Consider the following 20,086-nt stretch of genomic DNA (forward strand, 5'->3'; position numbering starts at 1 on the left):
GGCTGTATATAAAGGAGAAGACGGCTGGGCACCCATCTCTCCCTGCTCCTGATGGCCAGGCCAATTCGCCCAGCTGCCGCAAGCTCCTCCCAGCGTGACTTCTCTGCCATGTGAGCCAAAAATACCCTTCCTTTCCTTTAACTATCTTTGTCGGGTATTTTGTCCCAGCAACATAAAATAAACTAATACAGTCTCCAGTCCTAAGAAAACCAAAGACACAGTCTATCTAGGGTCTTTTGTTAGCAGAACGGAGACTTGGATAGAAATAATAATTTTCACTGTACTTGGACTTTTTTTTAATAAAAATTCATTTATTTCAAAGAGCAGATACAATCAAGACGACAAATGGCCACAGAACAATCATAGTTTGTCTTAATAAATAACAAAACGCCATTTATATCTCTTAAAATCTGTAGAACACATCATACGTTTAAAATAAATAATCCCTGTGGGTGTAGAAACAGCCCAGGTGTCTGGGTGGGGTCCGTTGCTATTGGTACCCAATGAAGCCCCCTCCCCAGACTCCGTGCTCCCTCAGTTCTTCAGGGGGGCACAGCGAGGCCGGGGCCTTGGGACTGGCCTTCCTGGTGCCCCTGTCTTGTTTGGGGCTTATTGCTTCACAGCCGTTCACATCTCGGTGGGTAGCGAGCAGGGGGTCTTCGCCTCAGTTTCTGACCGTGGCCGGGGCCCTTGAATTCTATTCAGAGGCTGTCGGTTGGTAGCTGAGACAATCGTGATGCGTCCTATCCTTTCACCCCGCGCATCCAGGGAACGGGAGGGCGGGGTGGCTTGGGCTCACAGGCTATATAACATTCTGCACTGGGTCCCTGAGAGGGGTGGGCTGCCTGGGTGCTGCCGGCCAGTCCTCCCTGTAGCTGCGCAGGCTGGAGTTCAGTGACTAGAGGGTAGCGTGCGCCTGCCAGGCTGGGGCTGGCCGGCCCGCTGGGCCGAGGCCCATTAAGGCAGCGGGACGCAGCTGGGCTGACTTCCCCACTGCCATCCTGAGCTCCACGTCTGTCTGTCCAGCAAGTGTCAGGGTAGCTTCCGGGTCGCTCCCAGGCGCATGTGGAAAGGTGAGTCTTTCTTTTTACGACAGGATCCTTCATTTCAGCTTCTCCAAAGACAGTGTGTATAAGATGGGCCTGGGCACTCCAGACAACTCCATGGTCAGTGTTCCTTCAGCCTACGGGCAATGGGTATGGTGACAGAGGGCCACACAGCAGGCGAACACACACACACCCAAAATGCACAGACCCCATGCAGAGCTGGCCCTGCACCCTCCCTGGGATGCCTTGCTTCAGGAACTGGCTGATGGGTAAACTCCATGCCCTTCCCATGGCTTCTTGGTGGCAGGGCATGGGCAGGAAGGGGCGGAGAGGCTGCCTTGGCCGGGAAGCCATAATCTCCATAGAGAAGGCAATTTCCTCACATTCCCCTCCCTGGGAGTCTGAGGAGAGATTCGCAGAATCACACCCACGAGGAGGCACTTATTAGACAAGAAAGGAGAGCGATTGTACTGTGCCAAGACCGGCAGAGTGGTAAGTTCTTTCCTTCCTGTCAGGCTGCCTGGAGTTGCCTTATCTCCAGAGAGCACGGTGGACTTACGGAGCCTGAATCCCCGTAGCTGGGCCCGGACAGCTCAGTTCCTTGTGTATGAGGCGGATCAGGAACTGCACCCGAAACAGAGAAAAGACACTGTCATTGTGTGGGGACACAAGCAGAGGGCAGGCGTGGCCCACTGAGGCCCGATGGACTGCATGGCTCCTCCTCCGAAGCGCCTACGGGCTTATGTCCCCACGGAGGTTCAGTCCTTAGAGCGGAGACCACGCCAGCACCTGGCCTGAGGCCAAGGCTGCCCCTCAATAAGTTCTTGGGGTGATCCAGACGCCTGCTGGAAAACAGGCTTTTAGCACAGACTTCAAAACCAGCCCAGCCACAGGGTGCCCCAAATGGAAACAAGACAGATTCAGGGAAGCGGTGGCCCACAGTATGGGAGCTGCTTGGGGGATTATGGAGCCAAGTGATCAGGTCATGAGATGTGGAACTGGGAGGCTGAAACGGTGTCAGGACTAGTGGGGTGTGTGTGTGTGTGTGTGTGTGTGTGTGTGTGTGTGTGTGTATGCGTCTGCCTTCCACACAATGCTAACTGCTAGGCTAAAAGCCATTGGCTTAACTGGTTAACTTTAAGCCCTTCGTGTGCAGAAAAGCTCAGAGTGGTTGTTTAATCAAAGCATTGTGATATCTGGCTGCAACCGTCAGCTCAGGGCTTACCCTGTCTGCAGGTGTGGAGCTAGTCTCCATGACTGACAGGAGACCACAGCAAGGTTCCCGGGCAGCACGGAAGGGGATCCTGAGGGAAGTCTCGGCTACCAGGGGCATGTGCTTAGAGGACAGTGGGCAGCCTTAATGCAGAGGGGCTTGGGGTAGGGGAACAGGAGGTGTGGGTTCTAAGCGACCACTGCTGCCCCCCACATCAGCTGCACACCAGACCTCGGGCCATGGCTCCTGGATGCCCCGTGTTCAGGATGGAGGCCCACATGTATAAGCTACGTAGAACGGGAATGTCACCTATGGATAATACACAGTCCCAGCACTTGGCTTGGCCCAAGAACAAGGCTTGTGAGACTCACTGGTCAGTAGTGGGAACGAGCTGGTGGCAATTGAATTTTGCAGCAAATTGGGACTAACTCCAACTCTAGCTCTGACTACCCAGGGCTGAGCTGGCAGCTACCGACATCACTACTACCACCAAGCCCACGTGGGAAGTCCTGGCAGAGGAGGCCTGTGATGGAAGAGCCAGACAGACTGCCAAGAGGAAGAAGGAAGAGGGAAGGCAAGTGCTGCCTGTGGGGGTGGGACAGCTTGTGTGAGGGGTCGAGAGGACCCAGGTCACCTTCCAACAAAGCTCTGTTCCCATGCAAGGGGACGGAAGTCAGCAGAGAGGGTTCTTCCCACTCCCAGCGCCTGCCTCGAGATGCTGGGAGCCTGGGTGTCACTGGAGCGGAGACTTAACAGACCAGTCCTGCTGCTCCTCTCTGAGGAGCTGAGCTCAGGTCCCCGAGTCCTCAGCCTCTGACTGGGAAGGAGGCGAAACTGGTCTGTTTGCAGGGGCGGGAGGAGGGCACTGGAAAGAGAAAGGGCCTGCCGGAGCTTTGGGGCATTTATTTGCTTATGCACACATATGTAGTTTTTTCAAGATAGGGTTTCTCTTTGTAACAGCCCTGGACTTGTGACAGTTCTGGACTTGCTTTGTAGACCAGGCTGGCCTTGAACTCACAGACATCTGCCTCTCTGAGTGCTGGGATCAAAGGCCTCTTCCAGACGACCTGGCTTTGGTCTCCCTGGCACTGACATCTGGAGGCTCACAGCTACCTGTGACCTTAGATTCTGGGGGTCCGACGCCCTCTTCTGGCCTTTGTGTAATGTGCTGCACGTGTGTACACTCAGGCTTGTTATTTTCACATGAAAATAATAAATAAAGATATTAAAATGTTGGCCAGAGGGTGGTGGTGCATACCTTTAATGCCTGCACTCAGGAGACAGAGGCAGGAGGAGCTCTGTGAGTTAGAGGCCAGCCTAGAGCTAGTTCTAGGACAGCCAGGGCTACACAGAGAAACCCTGTATTGAACAACAACAACAATAAATAAAATAAAGAGGCCCAGTGACCTGTCACATGCTGGGCGGATCCAAAGCCACAGGTCTCCCTGCCTTTGACTCCCAACATCCTCCAGAAGCAACAGCCTCACTTGCTTCTGACTTACTCCCCACCAGTGGAGAGAGACAGCCTCAGCTTATGTGTGGCTTTGCTAGGGGCTGTAAGAATCCACAGGGAGACATTCTGCTGGGGCAGCGGCTCTCAACCTGGGGGTCGAACCCCATGATCAGAAAACTGATATTTGCATCACTATTTATAACAGTAGCAAACTACAGTTACCAATATGATCTTATGGTTTGGTGGGGGGGGGGGCCCACAACATGAGGAATGGGGGGGGGGGGGGGGGGGCGTGGGGGGGGGGAGAGGGGCGGGGGGGGGGGGGGGCCCTCGGGTGGGGGGGGGGGGGGTACCTGAAGGCGCAAGGGCTAGGCGAGGGAAGACCCACCAGTAAGGCACAGGCGTCTGCAAACATCAGCATGTAGAACACGTTGCTCCATCCTGAAGGGGAAATGAGCCCCGCCAGCAGGGGGCCCAGGGCGGCTCCTGAAAGGGGCACAAAGAGGCTGGTTAAGGACGGCCAACAGTGGGACAGGAACTCATCAGTGCCAAGGAAGCAGAGACTGGCATAAACATCGCCTGGAGCCCATTCTAAAAGTAGGTACTGACCTTTGAAATGTGTGCTCTGCCTGACAGGCCATCATTAAAGATGAATTTACATAGCTGGGCGTGGTGGCGCATGCCTTTAACCCCAGCCCTTGGGAGGCAGAGGCAGAAGGATTTCTGTGAGCTCAGGGCCAGCCTGGGTATATAGTGAGTGCCAGGACTACATAGAGACTCTACCTCAGAAAACAACAAACGGACCCAACATACACCCTCAGATACCCCTGAGCTCAAAACAGCCACTGAGTAAATCTATGTAAGATACTCGGGACTTAAGACCCTGCTGGCGTCAACCGCCTGATCCGACCACTGTGAATCTGGCGCTCACTATTTTTTGAGGGGTAGGGTGCTGATTGGTTATTTGCAGTGCATCTTCAGCGGCTCAGAAAAATATGCCTATACGTGTGCAAATCGTGTATTCGAAACGGTGCCCATGCGTGCATATTCGTACATGTGTGTGCATTATTGTGTATAGGCATACATGTGCACATAAGCATACACATGCAGTATGCAGAAGTACACGTTTGTGTGCGTGGGCGCAGATGTGTGCGTGGGCGCGCATGTATGAATAAGGAGTGGGGATAAAGCAAAATCAAGGCGCCTACGAACTCTTTGCACTGTATTTGTAAGGTTCTCTCTTTCAAGTCTACAATTGTGTCAGGTAAACGTTGAAAGCTAAACAGACAAAAGACATCTGCCATAGCAGGGGTGCTGCGTGTTCTGGAGGACTTCTCTCTCGGGGGTGGCCGAATCTGACAAGAAGCTGGCTTGTCTGGCCGGCTCAGGAGACTAGCCTATGGGTAATTGATTGCGGTATCGTGCCCAGGGCTGGGGTCTCTGCACTTCATCCGCCCCGACCGTTCCAGGTGTGTACACGGCACACACATCGCTCTGCGACCTGGGAAGCTGTCTAGCAAACTTTTCCGTTGTCTCAGCAAAGTTGCCCGCAGAAACGTCCACAACTCACGTGAGTTTACCCTGCATGCCCAAAGACCACTGTGTGGTCCATGGCCAATTTAAAAAAAAACATAAATCCACAAAGCAGAGAGAGGGATGATGGGAGGAAAGACATATACGATGAAAGTTTTGGTTTCTTAAAAACAAAAACCCGGTGATGTCATGTAAACATGTTTTTGTTTTAATCCCAGGTGTGGGATATGAGGCTGCTTTAGACTGTCCACAGCAGCAGGCTGTAATACATCTCATGCCCCACTCCTGCTGGTCCCTGCTGCTGCATTTGCTATTGCTGGATTGCTGGTTTACTAGCTTGCTGGATATTCTGATGAGGAAAGATTGAACTTGCCCCTAGGAACCCGGTATCCCCTGACCAGCAGGAAGGGGTCTCAGAGTCCAGGTCCCTCCTCATCGGTGACTCAATGACAGCCCAGTGAAGAGCAATAGCTGTACCTCTGGGAACAGCTGACCCTCTGAGGGGTATGGGGAAGGCACCCAACAGAGAACAGGAATCCAGGAGATGACACCAGCCCCCATGCTCTAGCAAAGGTGAGAGAGAACTCCAGCACCAAGCTCCCTATGGGCAGGCAGGTTTCAGGCTGGTCTGTGAAGACCATTAGGGGGCGCTCTCCATGTCACGTTAGTTTAGTAGCCCAGTTCCTCCCCCCCCCCCCCGACTATGTCCTGGACTCACTTTGTAGACAAGACAGGCCTCTAACTCAAGATACCTACCTGCCTCTGCCTCTCGAGTGATGAGATTACAGGCGTGTGCCACTAGTGGCTTATTCTTAAATACAAAGACACACAGGGGCAAGCTTAGAGGACAAATGGCTGAGGAAGACCCAGCTAGCTGTGACAGTGCACAAACGGTGAGGAGAGGCAGATGAAAATCCCCAGGCAGGGAGAATGCCTTCAGAGCACACATGGAAATGTAACTGGAATCATGAAACCCTCGCTTTTGTAGCTGAAGATCAGTTATCGGCAGTTAATTCTCACCTAATGCAGTGTTCAAGGCAGTAAAGGGACAGCTAAAATAAGAACACAATGCTTGGAAGGTAAAGTCAAGGACGTGGGTCAGAGAAGAAGAGAGAGGCGGGAAGGACAAATGATCTGGACTCCTGCTGTATGACTAACGTTTCCCAGAAAACAAGAAAACCGTGCCCAACCCCCAACACGCAGGGCCTGCTTCCACAAGGAAGCCTGCCGGGAGGGACAGCATGGTGGGTGGGGGAGGGCCTCTGGGTAAGGGGAGATTCACGGAACACTCAAGGGAAGACTCGGGTGTGCGTGAAGAGCAGCTGAGAGTGACAGCAGACATCTACTGCCAGCGATGGAAACTGAGAGACACTGGGGTTCTGGAGGCACCGGTGTTAACGACCACAGCCTGGAGCCTCGCAAGCTCCAGGAATCTCAGGGCAGCTACCAGATGACAGCCCCATGTACCCAGGAGCTGGGAACAGGAATCTAGCCAAAGGGGCTCTAATGGAAGAGAGTGGAGAAAGTGGTGTTGGGGACGGAGCAGGGTCTGTGCAGCTTCGGGGGCGGCTGTGTGGCCTGTCACCAGGCTGCCAGATAGAGGACTTAGGAGGTAGTGCTGTTTGCAGAGCCAGTGCGAGGGAGGGGGTGCCGGGCAGGCAGTGTGGGAAGAGCCATGTCTAGTTCTCTTGGGTAGAGGACATGAGGCAGTGCCTAGACTAGCCAGTCCAGGAAATTCACACACGTGGTGAGGCTAGAAGCAGCAGCTGGGAGGGACCTGGGCAGGCAGAGGCAGGGCCTGCCATACTGCACCCTAAGAGTGCGCAGGACTACCTGGCCCCTGAGGCTAGGTTAGGTATCACTTTGATAAAATGAAACTTTGAAAACACGCATGGCTACATTTAACTGTCCTGCCCACGCATGTAGGAAGGGCAGCCTGGGTCCTACTATGGGGTGTCACTATGGAGACTGCAAACACACGACCCATAAGGCGCTCCCAACTTGGAAGAATTCCTGGCTGGTTTGGGATCAGCTGAGCCGTGGCACTGACTAATGGCCATGAACACTTGACAAGCCCGTGGGACAAACGCTTTCCCAGGGTGACCCTTTGCTAAAGTGGTGGGCCGTCCCTACAGGCTTCTATTTGACTCATCTTGTGGGGAGCATGCATGAGACACAAAGCCAGGGCTTGGTGGAGGACCAGTGTTCATGCTGTTTCCATGGCGACTGGCTGCTGAATCCCTGTGTGCTTGAGCAGTTGGGGAAGCATGGGGGCTGGGGTCTAGGAGTCCATTCCATCAAGTTCCGAAGTCACTGCTGCAGAGACCCAGGCGGTCGTGAGCTCTGAAGGGCAGCATAGGATGCCGAGGGCAGAGGAGGCCCACAGGCCTGCTGCCCTTCTGATCTGAGCATGGTGCTTTCCTCCTCCGCAGCCCAGTGTGCCAGGGCCGCCTCTTTACCGAGGCAGCTACTTCCACCTTTCTGACTTTTCTTTCCCCTCTGATCCTCTGCTTTACTGGAGTGCCCAGGCTGCTGGCAGCACTCCATGTTAGCTTTAGGTATGGTGTCTTGGGAGCAGCAGACTGAGTCACAAAGACTTCTCTGGGACAGAGCAGAGGGAGAGAGGGAGAGAGAGAGACAGAGAGAGAGAGAGAGAAACAGAGAGACAGACAGATGGACAGGTAGATGACAGATGACCTATACAGTTGCATTCCAGGCCCATGAAAGTCTCTCTTGGGCAGGGCGAACAGGGAGAATGGCCCACTCTTCACAGGAAGGGCTGTGCTGCTTCTGAGACCCGTCACCAGGCACAGAGACCCAGCGCACTTTCCCCCACTCCGTGTCCCAGTCACGCTCCAGAGGCCAAGAGGGACCAAGACAAACCTTTTTCTCTACTGATGATCATCTGTGGCCTTCTGCCACAGTACTGTAAAACTGACTAGCACAGCGTCGAGCTGCCTACATTACCACCTCTTGCCACTCCAGAACGTGCTGACGAGCCTCCTCAGGAACCTTGGCAGGTGGGTGACGGATCTGTGTGCTTGGGCATTCATTAGTTTTTCAGTAACTTAAACTGAAACAAGATGCTGTGTTTTCTGGCGGGACGCTAAGCCTGAAGTTTGCCACCCCCCGGGTCAAATTCGAACCTGGAGGTACATTCTCTTCCAACCAAGGGTACAGATCTGGCCACCCATACAACTGGCTTCTCCAAAGCCATGCCCCACCACCTCTGAGGCTGACTTTCCCGACCACGGAGCTGTTGGGGAGGGGGCTGAGCGTTCTCCGCATACCTACAGACCCAGTGCCGTCAATGATGGCCGTCACGGTGGACAGGGCGTGAGAGTTCCCTTTCAGACACTTGTGGGTCCCCTGCGGGCATGGAGAAGGGTGTGAAACACAGGCAGACAGGAAGTGAGAAGCAAATCCACTCCTGACACAGAACACTCTCCTCAAGGAAGCCTACTCCCTCCGCCACCCCCAGCAAGGCTCCGGGGGTTTCTAAGAGACAGAAATCCTTCAAAATGCCTGCCCAGACATATTTAGTTATTTGCGACTCTCTTCTTTAGTCTAAAAATAAAATGCAGCTAGAATCCCTCCTCCGCTTCTGCCCTCTACGTGTTGACCATTTGGTTTGGTCTGGTGTGGATCCTTCCAAGAATATTCCATGGGCGCATAGCTGAATCTGGACACTCTTGTTCATCCAAGGATAAGCGTCCTATGGGCAGGTTCAGAAACACATGTAACATCGAGGCCCAGGCGGGGCCCACCTCTGCCCTGAGTAGACGACACGGGATGGAGAAGGTGGGTCAAAGCTCCATCCCTGTCTTCTTAGCTGGACACTCCTCTGCTGACCACTCAGGGATAGGACTTACACTTGTGAGAAGAAGAGATCAGAGAGAGGGTGGCTAGGGACAGGTGCCAGAAAACTCCCAAGGCACAGGCTGTCTGTGCCCAAACTGTGAACGAAGTTTCCCCCACTGACGTGGTGGTGGCTCTGAGTAGCGAAACAGCGTGTGGACTCACCAGGTCCGCAGAGACGGCGGTGGTGATCAGAGCATAGGGCCCGCTGACCAGGGCCCCACTGAGGAGCAGCATGGCTGTGGGAAACAGAGGGGGCTCAGGACAGGGCCTGCCCAGCCCAGCAGCCCACTGGTGAGGACAGGCCTTTGAATAAAGGGAAGGGGCCCATCTACAGCCCCCACCCGGGAGTGGGGGCAGTCTCCAGGACACGGGACAAACGGCTTCTGCCTGGGGATGAACTGCCATGCCTCCCCAGAACCTCAGAGGCCTGTCTGGAGGACCTACACAACTCAAGTTCCCTGCATGGACAGAAGCTGATGAAGGTACTGGTAGGGGCTGAGAGTTGGGGTGGACCAAGGCCAGGCCGGCACTGGGTCTGTGCCATAGTCTCTTCAATGATAGAAGGGACTTCCTCTCTTCACCCCAGACAAGGACACTGAGCCACACAGCCTCTCCTCTCAACTGCCAGAGTTCATTTTCCAGAACACACTCTGGGTCCATGCAGAATCCATGTTCACTGGCAGAATGCTTTCTGGGTCACTTGGGACAAGACCATCCCCCGCCCAGTCCCCCCAGAGTCCTTGGCTGGCTTTCTGGGACTGTGGCTAAGGCCCCATTCCCAGGCTAAACAGACCCTCCCCCTCAGCACCTGGAGTGGAAAACTGCTGGCCGGGTGGCCATACTTTCCTACACTAATGGTCCCAACCTGCGCTGTTCAGGTCCACGGCTGGAAACCGGAGCCTGGCCTTTCCCACAGAGGGACCTGGGGCCACGCTGCTCAGCCAGCCCAGCTTAATGCCTCTACATTGGTTTTCGTCTTTCACACCATGAGGTAGTGTGAATGGACACGTGTACGAGAGAGAACAACTCACCTATGGTGGCTTCTAGGCCCATTTTGCTGACAGAGGAGAACACATAGAGCTGCGGGGGTAAAGAACATGGGTGGGGCTAGAAAGGTTGCTCAGTGGTTAAGAGCACCGACTGCTCTTCCAGAGGACCCAGGTTCGAGTCCCAGCACCTGCATGGCAGCTCACAGCTGTCTGCAACTCCAAGATCTGACATGCTCCCTCATATAGAGGTACGGTGCAGGCAAAACACCAAATGCACATAGAAAATGAAAGGAAGGAAGGAAGGAAGGAAGGAAGGAAGGAAGGAAGGAAGGAAGGAAGAAGAAGGGTGACGGTTCAGCACAGGCAGCCATTGAGAGCCTGTGGCTTAGAAACGGAGTTAACAAGGACCTGCCTGTCCAGCATGTAGCTCTGGGCCTTGGGGAACTTGCAGGGTGGGACTGTGGGTGCCCAGGGCTGGTGGACAGGACACTGAACAGTTCCCAACTCCTCATCTGAGGTCTGTAGCTGTCTGCCTGAGCCCTGTGCCCTGGGATGCCGTTACCCTAGAAACGGGGCCATGATGCTCATAATTTCCTGAGGATTCCTTTATAGAGCCCAAGAGGACTCAGAACAAGGCCTATTCTGAGGACAGTCACAGCCTTGGGGAGAGAGGCACGTGGATAAATGCAACATGGCAACAGAACGGCCCCTCATTTGAAAACAGCAGCGGCAGGCCAGTACCACACTGACTCCGCACGTCCATGCTGTGGGGGTGATGCTACTCAGGACCAGATGAGGAATCTGAGGCAGGGAAGCCACCCAGGCAAGGTCACAGGCCTCTAAATGCCTGAAGAAGGATGAGCCTGGCATGCATGATAGGGTTCATCAAGCCTAGAAGGTAGGCTGGTACAGAGATCCCAAGGGACAGGAGAGGGTGTGACTGGGAAGGGGGACAGGGGTGGGTGTGAAGGGCCCCCCACAGAGAGGAACAGCCCATGAGAAACCCAGGGTGAGGGAAGCTTGGTGTGTGCCGCCCAGCCAGGGGTTAGGTGGGCCTGTAGGGATGTGGAGCTCAGGCCGGGACAGCGGTAGCTAGTGGGGATGAAAGCTGTGTCTGTGACAGCAGGCAGGGCCTGGGCTCACCGTGGGCGCCGCCAGCAGAAGCATCAGGCCACAGGTGGAGGCTCGCTTCTCCAGGCGGTCGGAGATCACACCTGCTAAAATCCCGCCTGTAACAGAGGGGGCACACGGCTTCAGGAGCTGAGGCCCGGCATGGCTCCCCGGGGAGACTGAGTCACAGGAGCTTGTCCTCACTGGGCAGCAGACTGGCCACTTGGAGACTGGCCTAGCGGGACGCATCTTGTATGGGCCATGGGAGTTACAGGGTGTCTAGGGTCAGGCTTTAGGGAAACCCCAAAGCCTCTTTACCTGGTAGGTATGAAATGCCAGTACCTCCCCCACCCCTGGGGTGTGTGTGTGTGTCATTTCTGAGGGCAGCTGACTCAAGGTCAGAGGCAAGCTTCCCCCAGAGCAATGGCAAGGGTCACAGGGTCACAGTGTCACATGGCGCTCTCCCGGCAGCAAAGCTAACTCGAAGCGGGATTGATTTTTGAGACAAGGTCTCACTCTGTAGGCCAGGGTGGCCTCAAACTTGCCATTCTGCTGCCTCAGCTTCGGAGAGTGTCACTCATCCAGTTCTTGACAAAGTGGAGCAAGCGGCCTTGAACTCACCAAAGATCCCGCCCACGTCAAACAAAGTGGACAGCTCCCCGGCTTTCTTGGCGTCCAGGTGATCTGTTGAACGAGAAGCATATTGGCTAAGGAGGACATGCATGTCCTTAGCGGTTAACCCCAGAGGGACCCACGCGTGGGGCTCGGCTCCACGAGCAGATTTCCACCACGGGCAATCACCGGAACTCAGATTTTAAAAAGAGGTTGGTCGACTCATCTCAGCCAGGCCTGATACTGCTGGCCATCCTTGCGGCCTAAGCTTGGATGCCATGGGGTTATCGGCTCAGGAAAGAGGGTGAGCCTGAGGGAAGGTCACAGTCAGGGCTCCCCAGAGCAGCGGCCAAGAATGCTCAGTCTCACAGTATAACTGAGGGTGTTGTACCGTATGCTACCTGACTCCAGTGGGGACCTGAGCCTTCTCGTGCCTCAGTGGCAGGGCACTGCCGCTTCATGTCCCTTTGCTTCCGGCTGGATGGGTGCTGGCCGGTATGAGGAGACGATTGGGAAGCGCTTGGCTGGTCAGACCCATCTCCCTCACCCTGAATGCCGCCTGCCAGGAACTGGGATGGACTCAAAGCAAGACTCAGACTGGGCATCCGGGCAAATTCAACCCTCCAGTCAGGATTGTTCGCTTGTGAAAAAAGAACATGGCTTCCTACTGAGACTCCCTGTTAGGTTGTACTCTGCACCCCTTGAGATGAAATGGGGGTAGCGAGGCAGGGCCCTGAGGTACTCCGTGCAGCTCACCCACCCTCTCTTCTGCAGCCGCTCCCGTTAGCCACACCCCAGGAAGGGCCCCTTGCTGCCGGCCCCAGACTCTTGAGCAGGGGTGACATTCCCTCCAGCTTTGGGCTCTGGCCAGCCTTGGCACAGCTTTATAGTACTATTTTCCTGGGACATCCTATCAGGAGCCACAGCTTCACACATTCTTGGGCTCTGGAAACCTAAGAGGGGGTCATCCCTGCCACAAATCAGAGAGCACCCCCAAAATCAGTTTCTAGGTCAGGTTTCTAAGGATGCCTTATCTCCACTCCCCAGGGGCCACACTCCTGCTGGCCAAAGCCTGACATGGCCCAGATTTCAGTGCAGGCAGCCTCCGAGAACCGAGGAAGGGTCGGGATGTACCCGAACAAACCCAGTGACTATGTTAGCAGAGCCACAAGATGGGTGCACCTCCATAGCCTCTCCTCTTTGCTGAGCCAGTCACCATGTGTGCTCCCCGTCACAAGTCTCTGGCCCAGCAGAGGGAGCTCTGCACAGTCGGTGGGTGCCCGGAACTAAACCCCACTTTCGGACCAGCACTCACCCACGTTGGTGATGTACAGCGGGAGCCAGAACAGGAACGTGTAGCTGACCAGCTTGGCGAACAGCAAGCACAGGGAGAACTCGATCACGCCCTGAAAGAGGGGGGCACCGTCAACTCCGGGCACGAGCTTGGCCATGTGTTTCAAGGTGTGCCCAGATACCAATGGACGGCAAGTCCCCTGCAGACGTGCTGTGCTTCTGCTGCAAGGTTCGGCCTTGCTCAGGCCCCAGGAGATCCGGAGCATGGACACGCCTGGCTTGGCTGCCCGGAAGGCAGAAACCTGATGTCCACATTCCACAAGAGCCGATGAGAACATATACTGATGACATAGTCCTGCCAAATGATGGCCAGTGACTTCCTCCCGGGGGGTTGGGGCGGGGAGGATACTCACGAAGACTCAGGCACTGGGCTGGGGAGATGGCTCAGAGCACAAGAGCGCTGGCCATACCAGTGTGGCCTGAGTTCAAACCCCTAGTACCCAGGCATAGCTCTGTGTGTCTGTCACTCTAACAGCAGAAGGTGCAGATGGACAGATTTCAGGAGCTCACTGGTCAGCTATCTAGCCACACTGGCAAGCTTCCCGTTCAGGGAGAGACCCTGCTTCAAGGTAATACGGTGGGTGGAGAGTGGCAGGCGAAGGCACTGGACATCTTCCTCTAGCACGGGCACACTGATACACTCATCACACACACACACACACACACACACACACACACACACACACACACTCTGAAACTCCACCCCCACCCCCTGACCTTTGTTTTCCACTTGTTATGGTGTGAGGATGAGAGTAGGCATATAGCCTACTACCTATATGCCTGGTCCTGGGATGAACTCAGCCCACTTCCTCCTCAGACCAGCAGATCTCATGGCCCAGTGACAGGTAAACAGAAGCTCAGTGTGGATGCTCAGGCTAACCAGCTGGGCAGGGGAGGGAGGAGGAGGGGCAGGGTGAGAGCTGGGCCAGGCCCCCAAAGCCTGTGCTGTCCACATTGCCTCATAACTTGCACCTGCCTGCTAGTCTGCTTCCCGACTGATGTTAGCAGAGGGATTCAGGGCAGCAACCTAGGGCGGTAAGGCACCCCAGAAAGGCTGCTAGCCGGGCAGCAAGAACACAGCCTTGGAAAGGACTTTCATTTAAACCTGTCATCTTCCACTGGCTGGCTGTGAAGCCTGTTCAGGGACCCAGTGCCCACAGGCGTGGAGACCTGCCAGGGCTCACAGCTGTACACTGTGAGATTGCTACCCCAGGGCATTGTGGGAGGGAGCCAAGCCCGAGGGCCAGAGCATAATCAGGTCCAGGCGCTTAGGACCCCAGCGCATGGTTGGTTTTTCTTCTGTAGCCTCTATTCCTTCCTGCCGCGCCCTCCCTGTGCCGAATGCCATCCTGTGACACTCAGTCCCTCACTGTGCCGTGAAGTAGAGCAGGCTCAGTAGAGCCACAGAACAGTGAGCACCCTCAAAGCCAGAAGGCAAATGGCTGGAAGGGTGGAAAGCCACGAGGGATAGAAGGCATCATGGCTGCAGGCCCAGAGCAGCCAGCTTTCTGCTTTTCAAGTGAAAGCATGTGTCAGATTTCATTTGTCTGTGAAGTTTCTGGGTAGAAAAATTAGTTTCAAAGCCTTAGAAATAGGACAAAATGAAGAGATCAGACACAAAGCCACATTCACCCCGGGATGACTGACCGGGCAGGACGGGGGGACCTGCCCCACAAATGCCACAGCCACACACTTCTCTCTCAAACTCACTAAGGCCCAGCCCTCTCCCCCCCCCCCCCTCACCGGGATCCTCAGGGCTCCTGTGAAGCTGATGGCGGCCATGCTGCTGCTGCTGTCACCCGGAAGGACGACGACATGGCTCGGGTGGAGGGGGCTCTTCCCATCAGAGAGCAGCAGGCACTGCATCTCTGGGTCCTGGGCACGAAAGGAGAAGGCACAGATGTCACCAGGGGCATCTGGCCAGAGAGAGGCCGGAATTGCGAGTGAGCAAGTCACACGGTTTCCCGTCGGGAACCCATGCAGATAACAGGGTCAACCCTATTGTCACATCGGTTGTCAGTACCCACCTGGCTCATGAGATACCATTAATTCAGCGAATTCCTTGGTTCAGAAATAGTGAAAAAAATAACACTAATGAAAATGAGCCCATGGCATTGCGGAGAGAGATCAGTTGGTTAAAACGCCCAGAGTGGATGAGGTATCTTGTACCCAAACACCTGGAAGATTCCGGTGACAGGAGAGCAGGCTAGCATCTCTTAGGTAACAGCACATAGTAACCCGTAATCAGATTAGATTTCCATTATGATCTAATCAGGCGTGTCCAGCTTGCTGTCCAGGGCTGATGTGTGGCCAAAGATAACTCAGGAAGACATTCAACACAACTGTATAAACATACTTAAAACATTAAGATTGTTTAAGTGTGTGTGTGTGTGTGTGTGTGTGTGTGTGTGTGTGTGTTGTTTTAAACTTGATTACACCGTTCAGTGGAATGATGTAATTTCATGGACCCACTAGTGAGGGATTCTTCACCGGGTACTGGATCTTGCAAGGAGTTCACAGACTACAAACATGGCCAGAAGCAATGCTATGTTAAAATGTATGATCCAGTTCAGAAATTTGTTCCTTCTGATACTGGGGCCATTCCCAAGGGACAGAACATGTGCTTGCTGGAGGACAGTAGAGAGATCCCAGCTCTGCGGGGGGCTTTGAGTCAAAGTGAGGGTGATGTAAAAAGGCTTTTCCTGAATGAACTGTGGATCTGAGAGGCTTACAAAGGAGTGCTCCTATGCACTTCAGGCGTGCCGTGGGCTCCAACAGCCACTGAAGTGTTTTATTTGTTTTACTGTAACTCACATGAGGTGAATTCAAACTACAGTAGATTTTTAAAGAAAAGATGATGGGGCTGGAGAGATGGCTCAGCAGTTAAAGGCACTGGCTGCTCTTCCAGAGAACCCAGGTTCGATTTCCAGCAACCACATCAAGCAGCTCACAAATGCCCGTGACTCCAGCTCTAGGAATCGACGCTCTCTCCTGGCCTCCCTGGGAAATGCACATTTGTTTCATATCCAAGCAAGTACATACTCACATACATATTAAATAAAAAAGATGAAAGCTAGGTGGCAGGATTGAAGGCAGACACTCAGCATTATGTGCAAGCATGAGGTGGACACGTCACCCAGGCCAGGCTCACTGGCCAGGGCATTTTCACACTGAACCCGACGCACAGTACTTAGGAAGGAAGATGAAAAGTCCAGCTTGGGAGACTTAATGCTGGCTCCTCTGAGAGCCCAAAATCCCATTTCTGGGATGGCTGAGCTGCAGAAATCTCTGAACAGCTCCATGCTTCAGGATAGTTCCTGGGGACCAAGCTGAGACCTCCAGGACATTGCAGGCCCTTTTAAACAGACAGTATAGCCACACTGTAGGAAACCTGTCCTTTTTGAGGCCTGTGCTCTCCATCTAGTAAGCTGGGCGCTTGGGGAATGGGCTCACCATTCTGAGCCTCACGTGGGGTCTCAATAGTGTTTGTACCCTGGCCAGTGAGAGATGTCCAGGAGGAAGAGAAGATGACCACCTCAAGGCAACCACCCACAAGCCCACAAAGACCAGAAGGGGACTCCAGTTGCGGCCACATATGGCCTCTGCTCTTGTGGCTGGTTTGAGCAGCAGCAGTGAGGGTCATCTAGGGTCAGGCTGGGGACAACCAGGGGCTCCTGCCAAGCTAAGGGAACACCCACTTCATATCCTAACCCACAGCCAGGGAAGAGGCAGGGGCCTTCCTCAAACACCTTGTAAGCAGGACCCATACCTGACTGGTTGGTCCCCTCTGTAGTCAGCCTGACTAAGGTTACTGGGCAGTGTGTTCCTGGCTTCTTGGTGGCAGTGAACGGACTTGCAGAGGGGGAACGGGAAGAGGGAAAGCAACACACACACGGAAGCCAGAGTGAGCCTTTTCAGGCTAGCCAGGACAGAGAACAGAATGTCAGCCTTCACGGTCACTGCAGAGGCATGTCACAGCGCTGTGAACACTAACCAAGATGTGACTTTTAAAAATAAGACTCGAGTGGGCTGAGGTTCTTGTAGGCATGACTGACCTTTTGAGATTGAAACACAGTGCTGTCACCTACAGAGTCACCGTTCAAGAACCGTGCATGGGGCTGCATTCAGAGCTATGCTGGGGTGTGGTGCTTGCGGCCTCTGGGCTGCAGGGTGGACAGAGCTGGAAGCATTTTGGTTAACTGGCTACAGCCTGCACTCTCCTTAGAATGTAAAGACCCAGACGTATAGGATGTCATCTGTCTTTTTTTCCACATTCCAGGCACCACAAACAAATTTCTCTGGGCAACGGGAAAAAAATCAGCCATCAAAAAAAGAAAGAAAAGGGCTACAACTTCAGACTAAGACTGAATCTAGAATGCGCCAGGAGGTTCTGCTCAGGAAGTCAGTGAGCTGTCTGGGGAACAGAATCCAGAAGAATCGCATGAGGCAAGGGCAGGGAGAAGAGCCAGGCATGGAGAAGGCCTCTGGGCCTGTTCTGGGGTACAAATGAGGAATTTAGCACCTTCGTGCCTCAGTTTCTTCATCCAGAAAGTGGGACAAAGGCGAGAGATGACCTTTTATGACATTTGCCAGCTTTTTATTGGGTCCGTGACATGAACTCTTTATAGCGCTTTGTACCTTTAGCTCACTTGTGCGCTCCTCTTGTCCTGTGTGCCCCCAAGATACCCACCTGCCATACAGCTGTGCTGCAGTGACACCTGCTGGGGCCAGCTGGAACAGCACCTGCCTGCCCTATGACCAGTTGGCCCACCCGGCTTGGAGACTGATTTTTGATCTCTGAAGACAAGAAGAGCCGGCTACTCACCAGGGGGCCGTTCTTTTCACTGTGTGTGGTCTGCTTCTGCAGTCTGAATCTGTTTATGCCGTTCTCGGAGACTTTGGAATGCTGGAAGAAAAAGCTTCACATTAGAGAGCTCCTTAAGAATGTTTGAACCGGGGCTGGGGAACTCAGCGGTTAAGGGCACTGGCTGCTCTTCCAGAGGACCTGGGCTCTAGTCCCAGTAACCACGAGGCGGCTCACCACCATCTTCACTCCAGTTCCAGGGGAACTGATGTGTTCTTCTGCCTCCATGCATTCACATACACTCAGGCGAATGCTTACACACTAAAAACGAATACTTTAAAAAAAAAAAAAATTCTCAGGAAAAAAAAAAAAAAGAGGCAAATGGCCAGAAATGTGCTGCTGTTTCATGACTTTGAGGGACAATTCAAAAGTTCACAGTTCAGTGGTCTGTGAGTCGGAGCCTCGTGTCCAACACTGACCCCAATCCCGGGATGCTCCGCACATTTGGAGACAGGAGCCTGTCCCTGTGTGCCCTCCCCAGCCCCACCCCCGCTTGTGCCCGTGGGTTTTTCCTCTTCCGGATGTTTCGAGCAGGGGCTGGGCTGTAGCTCAGTGGCCAAGCAAGCGCCCTACAAACGGAACTGTTCTTACACGCTGTGGCCCCCCGTGAGTGGCTTTTTGGGGTTCGGCAAAATGGCCTCAACAGATCTTAATTCCTTTTATTTCCTAACAACGTCACATGTAATGCACCGGCTTATCGACAGACAGACAGACAGCTGTCTATGTGGTTCCACGTCTGGGGAGTCTATAACTCTGCGGCTAAGACGCCTGACCCGAGTTCTCGCGTGATTCTCCGGGTGCATTTCTGGGAGTGGGACTGTGGAGTCAGAGGAAACCTGTATGTCCCACGCGGCTGCATCCTTTCCCATCCTCCCCAGTGGGGTGGGCGTGCCGACCGACACCTACACATCAACACTCGTGGAAGCTGCCCTGCGGGTCTGATCAAGTCCCCTGATGTCTGGCGCCTCTGAGTGGCTAGACGGGGGCTTCTTGCACACCGAGCGTCTTTTTAGATGAGGCCGCCTCACTTCAGGCGGTCCCGTCGGGAACACAAGAGTCTCGAATGATGACAGAGCCTAACTGATATTTTTCCCCCCTTCAGTTCTGCTAGGCCGCGGCTGAGCACCCCCAGAGCTCCACGTGTCGAAGCTGAACCTGAATGTGAAATACCACCTGTTCTGTTCATGGCCCCGGCCCAGCTTGCCATCAAGCCCTCTGGGCAGTTGAGCCCTGCGAGACCCCTGAGCGACTTGCTCTGAGGTTTGAAGATGGGAAAATTAAAATGCACTTTGGCCTTTTGGCCAAGGTCATGTACAGGGGGAGAATCAGGCAGATGCAGCCCCACATCTTCGCACACCACAGCAGTGGAAACAGCAGCTTGTGCCTGACCTGGTCCCCGTGTATCTGGAGCTGTGGTGAGGAAGAACCTCCTTCCAGAAGGTTCCACTTCCCCAGGCATGGCCACAGCTGTCCAGCAGGACAGATGTTCCCACGAGGAAGTGAGTGTCCAGGCTCTACTGTGTCTAGAGGCTGGGCACCATGCACCTCAGAGGCCTCAGATCACAGTGAGAAAAGGCTCTGTAAGCTTAAACTCTATCTACGCTTGGACCTGAAATCTACGCTTCGGCAGGGAAATGGCTTTGAGAACGCTTTCAAATACCACCCATTGCTACTTTCCCAGAACATAGTAGTCTTCTTTGCTTACATTCATTTTTGGTTAATAAAGCACCACAGTACCCCTCTAACCCCCAGTCCCCAGCCCCACAAGCCTATGGCCTGTTAAGTCTCGATAGAAATGGGCTCTGGCGCCCCCTGCTGCATAGTTTAGGCACTGTCCCCAGAGCTGAGAGCAAGGGTCTGCTTGATTCCCACAAGAGGGTCCTAACATTTCAGGGGGGGAGGGGATTTTATGCTGACTGATATGGGAACCTCGGAGGGGTGTCAGGCCAGGCTGCGGCGGCATGTTTCAGGTAGCCTCTGCAGGTGGAGCTGAGGACGCAGGAACTGGTCAGTAGGAAGGGCTCGGTGGGTGGTGATGTGGGCTGGGGTAGA

General features: G+C 54.2%; 1 protein-coding gene across 2 annotated transcripts in view; it reads right to left on the reverse strand.

Moving 5' to 3' along the window:
• Positions 1-296: 296 nt before the first annotated feature.
• The window catches only part of Slc37a1 (solute carrier family 37 member 1), a 37,755-nt gene continuing 17,965 nt past the window's right edge, over positions 297-20,086 (reverse strand). Inside the window, exons 8-18 of one of the 2 annotated variants that reach the window (XM_055607030.1) lie at positions 17,996-18,076; positions 14,914-15,045; positions 13,133-13,223; positions 11,827-11,889; positions 11,239-11,324; positions 10,138-10,186; positions 9,269-9,342; positions 8,536-8,614; positions 4,101-4,198; positions 1,606-1,670; positions 297-1,183 (exon numbers count right to left, since the gene is read on the reverse strand). In XM_055607030.1, coding sequence (XP_055463005.1) covers positions 1,168-1,183; positions 1,606-1,670; positions 4,101-4,198; positions 8,536-8,614; positions 9,269-9,342; positions 10,138-10,186; positions 11,239-11,324; positions 11,827-11,889; positions 13,133-13,223; positions 14,914-15,045; positions 17,996-18,076 — 834 coding nt within the window. In that variant the 3' untranslated portion in view covers positions 297-1,167. The other variant, XM_055607031.1, reaches the window with a different exon arrangement.

This window comes from Psammomys obesus, unplaced genomic scaffold (assembly GCF_907164565.1).
Source record: "Psammomys obesus unplaced genomic scaffold, mPsaObe1.curated_primary_1811, whole genome shotgun sequence".
In the NCBI taxonomy this organism is placed as follows: Eukaryota; Metazoa; Chordata; class Mammalia; order Rodentia; family Muridae; genus Psammomys; species Psammomys obesus.